The sequence below is a fragment of the Babylonia areolata genome, chromosome 2, assembly GCF_041734735.1.
Source record: "Babylonia areolata isolate BAREFJ2019XMU chromosome 2, ASM4173473v1, whole genome shotgun sequence".
Taxonomy (NCBI): Eukaryota; Metazoa; Mollusca; class Gastropoda; order Neogastropoda; family Buccinidae; genus Babylonia; species Babylonia areolata.
The window spans coordinates 43,707,885-43,721,287 of record NC_134877.1 but is presented as its reverse complement, the minus strand read 5'-3'; the positions used below and the strand labels follow the sequence as shown (position 1 = coordinate 43,721,287).

The 13,403-nt window shown below is 38.5% G+C and overlaps 1 protein-coding gene across 1 annotated transcript in view; it reads right to left on the bottom strand.

Annotated features, from left to right (window-relative positions):
- The window catches only part of LOC143301703 (uncharacterized), a 30,258-nt gene that overhangs the window by 16,674 nt on the left and 181 nt on the right, over positions 1-13,403 (bottom strand). The window contains exons 2-6 of the mRNA XM_076616099.1: positions 10,150-10,502; positions 9,102-9,778; positions 7,718-7,860; positions 1,739-1,882; positions 667-896 (exon numbers count right to left, since the gene is read on the bottom strand). Coding sequence (XP_076472214.1) covers positions 667-896; positions 1,739-1,882; positions 7,718-7,860; positions 9,102-9,778; positions 10,150-10,434 — 1,479 coding nt within the window. The 5' untranslated portion in view covers positions 10,435-10,502. The remainder of the gene's footprint in view (positions 1-666; positions 897-1,738; positions 1,883-7,717; positions 7,861-9,101; positions 9,779-10,149; positions 10,503-13,403) is intronic.

Sequence of the window (13,403 nt, the reverse complement as noted above, 5' to 3'; positions counted from 1 at the left end):
GACATTATCAACCCCATCTTCAGGAATGACGATATCAACCTTTTCTTCGGAAATGCCATTATCAACTCTTTCTTCAGGAATGACATTATCAGCCATTTCTTCAGGAATGACTTTGTCAACCCTATCTTCAGAAATGACATTATCAACCCTTTCTTCGAAAATGGCATTATCAGCCCTTCCTTCAGGAATGGCAATATTGACCCTTTTTTCAGGAATGACATTATGAACCCTTTCTTCTTCAGGAATGACAATACTAACCCTTTCTTCAGGAATGACATTATCAACCCTTTCTTTAGGAATGGCCTTTCTTCGGAAATGACAATATCAGCCCTTCCTTCAGGAATGACAGTATCAACCCTTTCTTCTTCAGGAATGACATTATCAACCCTTTCTTCTTCAGGAATGACATTATCAACCCTTTCTTCTTCAGGAATGACATTATCAACCCCTTCTTCAGGAATGACATTATCAACCCTTTCTTCTTCAGGAATGACATTATCAACCCCTTCTTCAGGAATGACAATATTAACCCTTTCTTCAGGAATGACATTATCAACCCTTTCTTCTTCAGGAATGACATTATTATCAACCCTTCCTTCAGGAATGACATCAACAACCCCTTTCTTCTTCAGCAACGACATTATCCACCCTTTCAAAGCTACGTACATCATAGGGATCTGGCAGGGCCCTCCATCGTTTCGCCCCAATGTCCCTTTTGACTGGTTCCTGCTGGCCAGGTTTTTTCTCCGCTTCCTTCTCCTTCTCCTTCTCCGTGACGGGGTACCACTTCTCCGAAGCATCCGGGTAGTCATGGCGCAGCACCTTCTTGTACTTGTGGTCGCTGGCCATGACCACGATGGAGCCGTCCCCTTTGGCGGGGTGCAGCTGCTGGACTCCTGTTGGATCAAACAGACACAGTTCCTTGCAACTTCCTGCTTACTTACTTATCTTTACTTCTCTCTCTCTGAACCAAAGCTGTGAACGCATGTGTGTGCGTAAGCACTTGGATTTGTCTTTAGGAGATAATGAAAATTTTGTTGTTATCTTGTCTCTGCACATGATTCAGCCACTGCATAAATAGTTATTATTGTTACTATTATTATTATTATTATTATCATTATTATTATCATCATCATCATCATCATTGTTATCATTATTTTTATCTATATCATTATCATCATCATCACTAGGTATGGCGTGCGCAGTTTCTGTGAAGATGGTGATGTGAAGAGGGTTGACTTTGGTTCTTTTGTCTTCTGCTGATGTCCTGTTTTCTTGCCATGACTTACAGACAAATACACACACACACACATACCCATGCCCATGCATATGCACACACACACACACACACACACACACACACACACACACACACATTCTCTTCACTCTCTCTTGTGTGTTTACTACTCTTTTGGTTCTCCTGTTGTGCGTTTCATATGGTTACCATAGCAAGCTTCTGTAAAGAACCATGCCCTAAATGGCACACAAAGCCATGATTATGCACATAATTAGTATCCTCCCCCCCCACCCCTCCCCCAAAAAAAAGATTTATTTGCATGCAATGGGTCTCTCTTTCTCTCTTGCTCATGTACATTTGCACACACACACACACACAGTACACACACTCACACACCACACAAACATCATTTAACCCCAAACCACAGAATACATCTTCCAGAAGTATCTGAACTATTTAACACCACAGAAAACATCTCCCAGAAGTATCTGAACCCTTTACCTGCCAGGAGTTCCTGCTCGTACTGGTTCTCTGTGTCAAACAATGTGGACCCCACTCCTTCCGGCATAAAATCACGCAGGGTGGGAGGCTTGGGCACCTTGATGCTCTTCACTTTGATGTTGTGGGCAGTAGCATTGATGGCACCTATCAAGCACAATGCAAATGAAATGTAAAACACACAGAGATAAAAAAAAAAAAAACTACACATATAAAATGAAACAAAAAATGGACAGGTATATAATTATTTCATGCACACAAATCAGAATTTCGTCAAAACACAGCCTTGAGTGGGCGGTAGCACTGATGGCACCTATCAAGCACAATGGAAATGAAATGTCAAACACACAGAGGTAAAAAAAACAAACTACACATATAACATGAAACAAAAAAATGGACAGGTATATAATTATTTCATGCACACAAATCAGAATTTCATCAAAACACAGCCTTGAGTGGGTGGTAGCACTGATGGCACCTATCAAGCACAATGGAAATGAAATGTCAAACACACAGAGATAAAAATACTGCACATATAAAATGAAACAAAAAATGGGAAGGTATATAATTATTTCATGCATATAAATAAGAAATTCACCAAAACACAGCCTTGAAGTCCTTCCCTTTAATATTGTGGGTGGTAGCTTTGATGGCACCTATCCAGCACAATGCAAAGGAAATGTCAAACACACACAGATAAAAATATTGCATACATAAAAAAAATGGACAGGTACACTGTTTATGCACATAAAGTAAAAATTCACCAAAACGCAACCTTTGTGCCCTTCACCTTCATACTGTGGGCAGTTCCATTTATGGCACATAACAAGCACAACGCAAATGAAATGCCATACACACAGAAATGATAGTGTAAATATAGAAAATCAAACAAAAAATAGTAAGGTGTAGTTTTTATCCACAAACACACAAAAAAGTCCTCGAAATGCAATCTTGATGCTTTTCACTTTAATGATATGGTCAGTAGCGTTAAGGACACGTAACAAGCATAATGCAAATGAAATGCCATACACATAGAAAAAAAAATCATACAATAATATATAAGATCAAAATATAAGACATAAGTGTAGTTTTTATGCACACACAATACAAAAAAAAAACCCACCATAACATCTAATAAATTGATGACACACTACAGCACTTTAAGGGTCAGCTATGCCATAAGCAGTATGATTTAATTTGATATGACACTAACCGTAACTGTAGTTCAATATATGAAAAAACTAAATCACATCTGAATCTTCATTTTTTTATATATTATTTTTTTAATTATACCTTACTATATATATACTGTGATATAATAAGTCTACTACAACATCCTCTCTCTCTCTCTCTTTGTCAAAGGCATAGCAGAAAATGTGTCAATATGTAAAAGCAGTAACATGAAACATGCAAATAAATAAATCAACAAATCTATCAAACATTACCCAAACAAATGAACTATAACAAACAACTTGTCCATCAGTCACTAAATCAGTCAGTTTTCAGTTTCAGTTTCAGTTTCTCAAGGCAGCATCACTGTGTTCAGACAAATCCATATATACGCTACACCACATCTGCTTGGCAGGTGCCTGACGAGCAGCGAAACTAAACACCCTTAGTCAGGCCTTGAGTGCATGCATATATATTTCTATACCTATGAGAGTAGTTATCTTCTACAGAATTTTGCCAGAGGACAACACTCTCGTTGCCATGGGTTCTTCTTCTTCTTCTTCTTCTGCATTCGTGGGCTTCAACTTCCACGTTCACTCGTATATACGCAAGTGGGCTTTTTACGTGTATGACCATTTTTACCCCGCCATGTAGGCAGCCACACTCCGCTTTCGGGGGTGTGCATGCTGGGTATGTTCTTGTTTCCATAACCCACCAAACACTGACATGGATTACAGGATCTTTAACGTGCGTATTTGATCTTATGCTTGCATATACACACGAAGGGGGTTCAGGCACTGGCAGGTCTGCACATATGTTGACCTGGGAGATCGTAAAAATCTCCACCCTTTACCCACCAGGCGCCGTCACTGTGATTCGAACCCAGGACCCTCAGATTGAAAGTGCAACGCTTTAACCATTCGGCTATGGCGCCCGTCCATGGGTTCTTTTTCAGTGGGCCGAGTGCATGCTGCACATGGGACTTCAGTTTACCGTGGTGTCTGAATAACTAGATGCTCAGTTTGATTTTCCAGTCAAACTTGGAAGAAAGGGCGAGAGTGGGATTGGAACCCAGACCTTCATTGACTCTCTGTATTGGAAGATGAGAATCTTAACAATTCAAGTCTGTCAGTCAATATAGGTACTTTTCTCTTGTATCAACAATTTAACAACCAGCCAACCAACCAACACACACACACACACACACACACACACACACACACACACAAAACAAAAATCAAAACAAAAAACACACACACACAACAACAACAACAAAAACACAGCAGGAATAACAAAATTAAAAAAAAAAAAAAAAGTAAACAAACGACAAACAAAAAATAAACTCACATCTTACTCTGATTTATACAATAATCTCACAAAACTGCATACAAGCTGTAATGTGACCAATAATGTGTTGTGTTTGTTTGTTTTTAAATAAACACACTTTTCTCCTTTCCTTGTGGTAACATCCTTTGCTGCTGCAGAAAATCCTTCTTTAAGATAGTCACTACAATGAAAACAGTACTTTACAATTAGGTGGTAATTTATACACTTCCCAGTGACAGCTAAATTAAGCATTACTCATGCCCTCACCCTTACCCCCCTCCCCGCAGTACCACTCAGTTTTTAAGGTTGAATGTTAAAACAAAACTTTTTGACACTTCTCCCCCTTCCATTTGGACAAACTATCTGGTTGTCTGTCTGTCTGCCTGTCTGTTTGTCTGACTGTCTGTCTGTGTCTGTCTGTCTATCAATCTATCTTTCTATCTTTCTTTCTTTCTATCTATTATATATATATATATATATATATATATATATATATATATATATATATATATATATGTGTGTGTGTGTGTGTGTGTGTGTGTGTGTGTGTGTGTGTGTGTGTGTGTGTGTGTGTGTGTGTGTGTGTGTGTGATGTAATGAAGACTGATACCAGACATGCTAAATGACACACAATACAATTACAATTCATGATTGACAAAGACTAGTATCAACTGCACTGAGACATGCTAAATGGCACACAATATAAGTTAAAACTACAGTTAAGATTAGATGTAGACTGATATCACCCATCCAGATACAGACACACACACACACATAGGAAAAGATCTACAAATCACATTTGATGAAGATAGGTGTCTTTCATTCAGACATACTAAATGTCACACAATAATTATAACTATGATTCCAATTTCATAAATCTAAACAACTGACGGCAGGTGGGGAAAATATTCTAGTGTCAAGAATATACAGTTGTGATATATATAAAAAAAAAAGTTCTTATCTGTGTGTTTCTGATCAGTGCTGATGGTGAGCATATTCACTCATGGATTATAGCTGATGGGGGGAAAAGAAGCCTTAAAATGCATCAAAGAGAGAGAAAAAGAGAATGACATAAAAAAAAGAACATAAAATAATAGTGCAAACAATCAAACAAAAAAACAAAATCTATGACATTCCAATGTTAACCATCCTGCCTCCTTGACTGGTAGATGGTGCCTGTGTAACTAACTTATCTAAGGCGAAAAAATGGGTCGAACTGACCTATAGGTGGTAACTTGTCCTATGATGAAGGAGTTTCCCTACGTTTCGGGCCCTAGGCCCTTCTTCATGGGGAGAAAAGTAAAGAATCCTCTTATTTGCTTCTCTTTCTGGTACTTTCCTCCAATTTTGCACAAATTTATCTATATCAGTATATGTCTTCTTATGCATTATCTGATTATTTTCTTTTACTTTTTTCCCTCTGTATTATTTTGTAATTGTCATTTTCTAAACATCACCAGATCAAATCAGTTCAACACAAGCTGTTTTTTTTATATCAAGGTTGTAATAAGATACACATACATGGCCAAAGACATGCTCACACACACACACACACACACACACACACACACACACACACACACACACACACACACACACAAACCTCAACAGGTTTAAAAAAAAAACGTTTCCAGAAATGATGCACAATCTACAATACAGCTCTGAGATCACAAGAAACAAAGCCAGAAACATTGAAACAGAAAGAAAGAGATCAAGACAGCATGCAGCATTCCTATCTTCATGCTGCACACAAGATGCACAAAGGGCAGAGGAACTAATCAAACCGTGCATTCATATTCTATAAACAAGCAGACATTCACTGAAACAGGGAGATCATCACAAACACATCCATGTCCCATGCTTGTTCTACAGAACAGGTTCTGAGAAGAGTGGAAAGAAAAACCGTTTACTTTCTATCATTTGCTCCTGCCTGCAGGCTGATGGAAAAAAGAAAAGGTTTAGAATTATTTTTTTTTAAATTTGGAACAGTCTCTCACAACTTTAACAAATGTTACAGCCCAGCATGAACTTAATAACCGCAGAATGTTCAAGATACATGGAAACTTTGGATGTTTAAAAATGCATAAAATTAATAAGTAAAGGAAGTAAAGGAAATAATGAATAAATAGGTGAATACCCAGAATTGTACCATGTAACAAACTGCAATACATTTTGAAATCTTACTTAACAAGTAAATAACATCCAACATGAGTAAGGAAGAGATGATAACCCAAGCTGACATACAAATTCAAATCATTTCTTGTAGTGTGTAAGCTTTTAGATTGAATTATCATCAAAGTAGTCTATAGGCAAAGAATCTTAAACAACAGATAATCATTTTCAATCCCAGTGGTATCTTAACTTCAGAAACAGAGTTGAATTCGGTATGATATATTTGCACACACACACGCACGCACGCACACAACACACACACACACACACACACACACACACACTGTTTATTATCAGGTATTGGCCACTATAAATGAACTCATTCCATGTGAATATGAGTATGACCTACATTAATAAGAATACTACAAATTTCAGATTTGAAATGCACTATATGAAGCATTGCAAATACTGTAATAACCTGTAAGAAAGACCTTTTTCAACCCATTATTGGTACCTATGGAACAGTTTTGTGCTTCATCCAATCAATCAATCAATCAATCAAATCAGTTTAATGTCCCCATAAAAGCATTGCACAAGGATAATTGGCTTGGGGGTGACAAGATAGCTTGATATTGTACAACATTAGAATAACATTCTACATTCACGAAATTGTAAAAGTACAGCTCTCTCCAAATGTAAGAAATATCAAACATAAAACCACAAATCAGTTCTTTATCTCTCACAAACTCTCCAGCCTTCCCCCCCCCCCCACCCCCCCCAATCTCGGATTGCCCTCTGCCCTGCTCTCAACCCCCTCTTTTAATGACCCCAAGCACAGGCCCCATTCCTCACTATCTTTTGGAACTTTCACTGTACTTCTCAGAGCTTTTTTTTCTTTGTAGTCTAAATACATCAATAATACCACTTTGACTCCTTAAAAATAGTGAATACATATTTCTCCAGATAAAAGAAGTTTCATCAAAATGAGCAAAACCACTGAACACAGTTAAATATTATACCCCACTTTTTACTGAAAAAAATGATCGACCATAAATGTAACGGATGCTTACATGTCCTCACACACAGGCAACCACACATATAACACACTCACATATGTGCGCACGCATGTGGATGATAAAAATATCAGCATCTTTAACAGTACTTAATGACAGCAGCAATAACAGTCAAACCAGTATTAATTGTTATGATTGCTTTTAATCATTATCATTAACCTTAAGCAAAGGTTATACTTCAAAGGGCCTGTGACACAAACCACCCACAAAAATTCTGTGTCCACAAGAATCATTTGTGATCATTTACTTCTTCATTCTAAAGCAAAGTTTAACAGCAACATCATGCTTAATTACGTTTCACCTTCTTCTTCCTTCTGGAAACGCTTTTTTTGGCGTCGAATGCCAGCAGGCTGACGGTAGAATGGAGCAGTATTATCATCAGAGTATGGATCATGTGCTGCCGCTTTCTTGGTCGGGGTCTGTTCGTACACTCTCTCCAGCAGACTGGAACAAGAAAAAAATCTCAGTAACTAATGGTTCTTTCTTTGGTTTCCTTTGTTTCTTTGTATTTGTATTTGTATTTCTTTTTATCACAACAGATTTCTCTGTGTGAAATTCGGGCTGCTCTCCCCAGGGAGAGCGCGTAGCTACACTACAGCGCCACCCATTTTCTTTGTATTTTTTCCTGCATGCAGTTGTTATTTGTTTTTCCTATCGATGTGGATTTTTCTACAGAATTTGCCAGGAACAACCCTTTTGTTGCCATGGGTTCTTTTACATGTGCTAAGTGCATGCTGCACACGGGACCTCGGTTTATCGTCTCATCTGAATGACTTTTGTTGTTATTTTCTTTTTTTTTACCCCATTTACATTGTTGTTGAACAAAATGTGACCTTGAACATCTTCAGTCAACAGTGATATAAGAATGCACTGTTGTTGCTTTTTGTCCACAACAAAGAAAGAGAAGTGAGTCAAGGCTTTCAAATGTTACATTAACAAAAGAATATTTTACAAAACAAGGGAGGGGGTGGAGTGAAGCATCCCCTTGTTAGTGTATGATTTGCAGCATGACTTTGACCTTTGACTTTTGACTTTGATTTTTACCATCTTTCATGAACTGTCTTTCTGAGGAGTCTTATAAAGATCAGATGTAAATCTCAACCTCTGTCAAGCTTTCAAGCTTTTTCCATAAATGCATTTTGTGGCATTGTCCTTTACTTTCTAACGTGTGGTGCACAATTCAGACAATGAAGAGCAAAGATGACAATGAATAACAGTTTACAGCCAGGCAAATGTATAAGTGCACACACACACACACACACACACACATACACAAGAAGACAGATTGTGCAACAAGTGTAACATCCTGGAAGACGAAATCCATCTTCTTGATCATTGTATTAAATATAAAACTTTAAGGCAACAATTTTTAAAAGATATTCAAAATTCAAATAACACAGGAAATATTCCCAGTCAGGTGATGCTAACAGATGATGAAAATATACAAAAGATGATGAAAATATACAAACAAGATTAGGAAAATTTGTTTATGAATGCTGCTGCAATTTACTGCATTAAATGATTGATTAATTGTGTGTTTTTCATTCATTCATTCATTTACCATTGCACTTGCGTCTTATAAACCTTATGGTTTCATGACAATAACATCTATTCTATTTTATTCTACACACACACACACACACACACACACACACATGCACACACATGCACATTTGTGAACTTACGATTCTTCAGGTTTCTTCCACTTTTTCTTAGGTTTGACTTTCTTGTCCTTGGTGAACGGATCTAACTCTGCTTCAGAGTCGCTGCCCTCTTCGTGCACCAGGTCTGTGTTCTTTGGTTTTCCATACCACTCCTCCAAAGTCTTCTGAAGCTCTTCCTTCTCTCTGTTTGGAGACATGCGCTCATGCACTATCCACGTGGCAGTCAGCTCGGACAACTGGGACATAAGAAACGCATCCCACTCCTTTTTTGGTTTCTCTGCTTTCATCCTGGCAGACTTGGGTCTCTTCTGCTCTTCTGCCTCTTTTGCGGCAGCGTCTTGCAGAGATCTCAGCTTACTCTGGAGTTCCCCAAGTGTGTCTGGCATTCGAAGCTTCCCCTGGGCCTCCTCTGACACCTCTGTCATGAAGACTTCGGTGGGTTTCTCTGTGGTCTTGCTCGGGTCAGAACGTGTGCTGCTTGTTGAGTCACTGGAAGTAGAGACTTCACCCTGAGCCACTACACTCATAGCCAGGGCTTTTCTGGCAAGGCTCTTCTTCAGAGGTCTCAAAGATGGGGGCTTTGTGGTCTTTAGGCTGCATGGCATATGTCGCAGGTCTGTTCCTCTTGCATTGTGTCGGCCAACTGGTCGGTGAACTTTTGGGCGTGAAGCAACAATATCGCTTATGTCAAGCGCTTCCTGAAAGAAAACAGGTGAACTACAATCAGTCAACAGCCAAATAAAATGAGAGTATGTTAAATACACAAAAAGTTGAACAAATCAGGCAGTATCAATCCTGAAATAACCTGATAAAAATACCCCTTGCCATAAAGTGAGAGGTTTCGTTCCACTCAATTTGACTTGCTTTATTCATCACTGTGTAGCTGCTGACAATTTTAGTTTTTAATGAGAAAGAACTACCACTCTGAATGGAATACAGCAATACAGTGCATACAGTAGTACAGTGCATTATATCAGACAAATGTAAACTTGTACATGATTTGCAAATGAAGCAAAAAAATTACATAGACACCTCACAATCACAAGCCACACATCTCTCCTATACTCACAAAAAGATACTTGGTGTCATAGGGCATCATGAAGAAACACCTCTCTTTGACCACATCCTCATCAAACTTGATCCCTGAGCTGATCTTTTTCAGATAGCGCTTGTTGACTGGGGTGTTATCCACAGGTGATGGCTTCAATGCCAACTTGCTCAGCAAAGCCTTCCGTGGCTGTTTCTTTGCCTCTGCATCCTCAGCACCAAACTGGGGCATGGTGACACCTGAGGCACAGGGGAAGAGGGTCTGCATGGGATGCATTTTCTCACGCACTTTCCCGTTTGCTGACATCCTGGTGTGTTGAGGAGGATCAATGATTTGGAACTGCCTTGTTTCAGATCACAAGAAATGGCCCCTCTCTGTAGAGATGAACAAAAATATGTCAATGCAACCACAGGGAGATCAAACCTTTTATTCATGATAAATTTGAAACTCATACTATCTACCTGGGGAAATGAAGGCATGTACAGACACACACAAAAAACATCCATCATCTTTGAAATCTAATAATCTAACAAGTCTATCCAAGTAAACTGCCAGTTTACCTAAATTGAACCAGAACAATCTACACTATGATTATGATGCTTGAGTGAAAACTTCAAAGAAAATCTCAAAATAATTGTACATTCCAGCCATCACTGGGAAGTGGTTTGTCAAAGACTGATGACTGTGAGGATGTGGGTTCAAACTCTATCAGTGGCATATTACCATGGAATCTTTCAGTCTGTGGCTGGCTCTTACAAAAGCTGAGTGCAATATTAGTTTAGATGGGAAGAATAAGATCACAAAGTTGAGTGTCAGTTTCAGTTTCAGTTTCAGTTTCAGTAGCTCAAGGAGGTGTCACTGCGTTCGGACAAATCCATATACGCTACACCACATCTGCCAAGCAGATGCCTGACCAGCAGCATAACCCAACGCGCTTAGTCAGGCCTTGAGAAAAAAAAAGTAAATAAATAATAGATAAATACATAAAAAAGAACTACTTCTAATAATAACAATATGTATAAGGCGCAAAAACTTGATGAAGTCAATTATAAGAGTACAAAAAAAGAAAAGAAAAAAAAGTAATAATAATAATAATAATAATAATAATAAAATAAATAAATAAATGATTAAATAAAAAAGACAACAATGATGATAAATAAGCAAATATATGTAAAACACGCAGACACACATTCACACATACACACACATATGCATAACAGATATGCACCAAACATGCAGTTTCACAGATATGAAAGCACAGTCAAATACACATAAACGTACATGAGCCCCAACAAACACACACACATTACCCTGCACCCCTTCTAACCCCCTCCTCCACACACTCATTTCTAGGCTACGTATCGCAGCTTCCATGGCACACACACACACACACACACACACACACACAGAGGCACACTTACTTGTACAAGCACACACACATACGCCCATATCCCCCACCCCCAACCCCCCACACATATATACAAAGATATATATATATATACGCACACCCGCACGTTCCAATATTCCGTTGCTCCCACAGTGTAGGCATGCATACACACACATACCTCATCCTCTACCCCCCCCCCCCCCCCCATCCCCCACCCCCCCATACACACACACATACGCACATGCACAGAACTCTCCTGACACTTGTGTACACTTACACCCTCGCGCATGCACACAAACACACAGACCCACATATACACACAAACACACACATACACACATGCACAGAGGCTGCCACATGATATCTGTATTTTTCAGGTTTCGCCCATCTTTCATATTCAAGGAAGCATAGAGCACAGCCTTATCTTACAGATCCCAACCTAAATGTACCTCCAGAACAGTATCATCATCATCCTTATTCATTTTGAAAACATTAAAAAAAAAAATCCCAAATTTAGTAATCATTCAGTCCCTGCTCTCTTGATGACCTATGTTTCAGTTTCCCTCCTTTTCCATGCTTGTGATGATTTTATGACATGGTCTTAAGTGTTGACAGATTCATGGAAACGGTCGCTTAAGGGGTTACTATGGCAATGTCCATTCCAGGGCCTCTCACTCAGCCCGGCCCCACAACAAAGGGAACATTAAACAGTCAGTATGGATATTAGTAAAAAGTATCCTGCATATGTTGTATCAGAATATGCTTTACTGAACACCACTGATTAAGTGACCCATCATCAACACAGGGTCTCCCCTGTTGTCCTAACATTGAATCTCCTTGTGGACTGTCAGATTTGGGTCTGTGACTGAGCAAACCCAGGTAGCTGTGTATGGGGGATTTGGGATAAGCACCATGAAGGCGATACCACACCAAAAGATATGACAGCAAAAAAGGTAGTATACAAGTGGAATGTCTTCAATCCAACAAAATGTTGACAACTGAACAATGCCAAATAAATCATTTGCCAATACCATATGCTTTCAGAGACAGACACCTCTCCTGGACTAACACTGATGATGGAAAAACATTGCTTTGCTGTCCTACAAATAAACATCACCCGCTCTGTAAAATCCTCACATTTAAAAATCACCCTTTTTCCAGTGTGCAATAAACAAATGCTAAATCTACAAACTATTGAAAAATTTTCAAAATAATTGCTCATGATAAAAGATAAAAAGCTAAGTTTTTGTGCAACTGAAATATTCCTAAATACTAAGGGAGTACTGACATATTTTTGTTCATAATGAAAAACAAAACAAAACACACACACGGCATTACCATTTCCAAGCACTGATCAGACTGATTATTTAACCAATGTTTTCAATTTTCGTTATATCTTCGGTTTTGCAGAGAAATAATGCAGCTTCTCTCTCTCTCTCTTTTATTTTTGACTAACCTTTTCACTTGTGTTCAAAAGTGGTTTTCAAATAAAAGATTACCATTTACTAAAACACTTAATGTTTCTCTGGTTCAGTTGATCGTGAGTCATCAATGTCTTTTATATTGTTGTTTGGAGCTGTTTTCTTTTTATTTTCTTTCTCTTTTTTTTTCTTTTTTTTTTCCGAAGGGGGTGAGGACAAAGCAAAGATCGATTGGGGGTAGGGATGTTGTTGTCAATAGATATGTATTGCATTTTAAACTCATCACTGTTAGATTTAGAAACAGTAACGACTCTAGTCCGCTGAACCAGTGTGTCTATAATTTATTCTCCGTCAGCTTCGAGTCTGTCTAAATCAGTTCCACTTACTGACAATCCATGACCCCTTAGTGTACTTTTATGGGCAAGTCAAACCCATATCAAAAACTATAAATACTGTGCTGAGTGTGC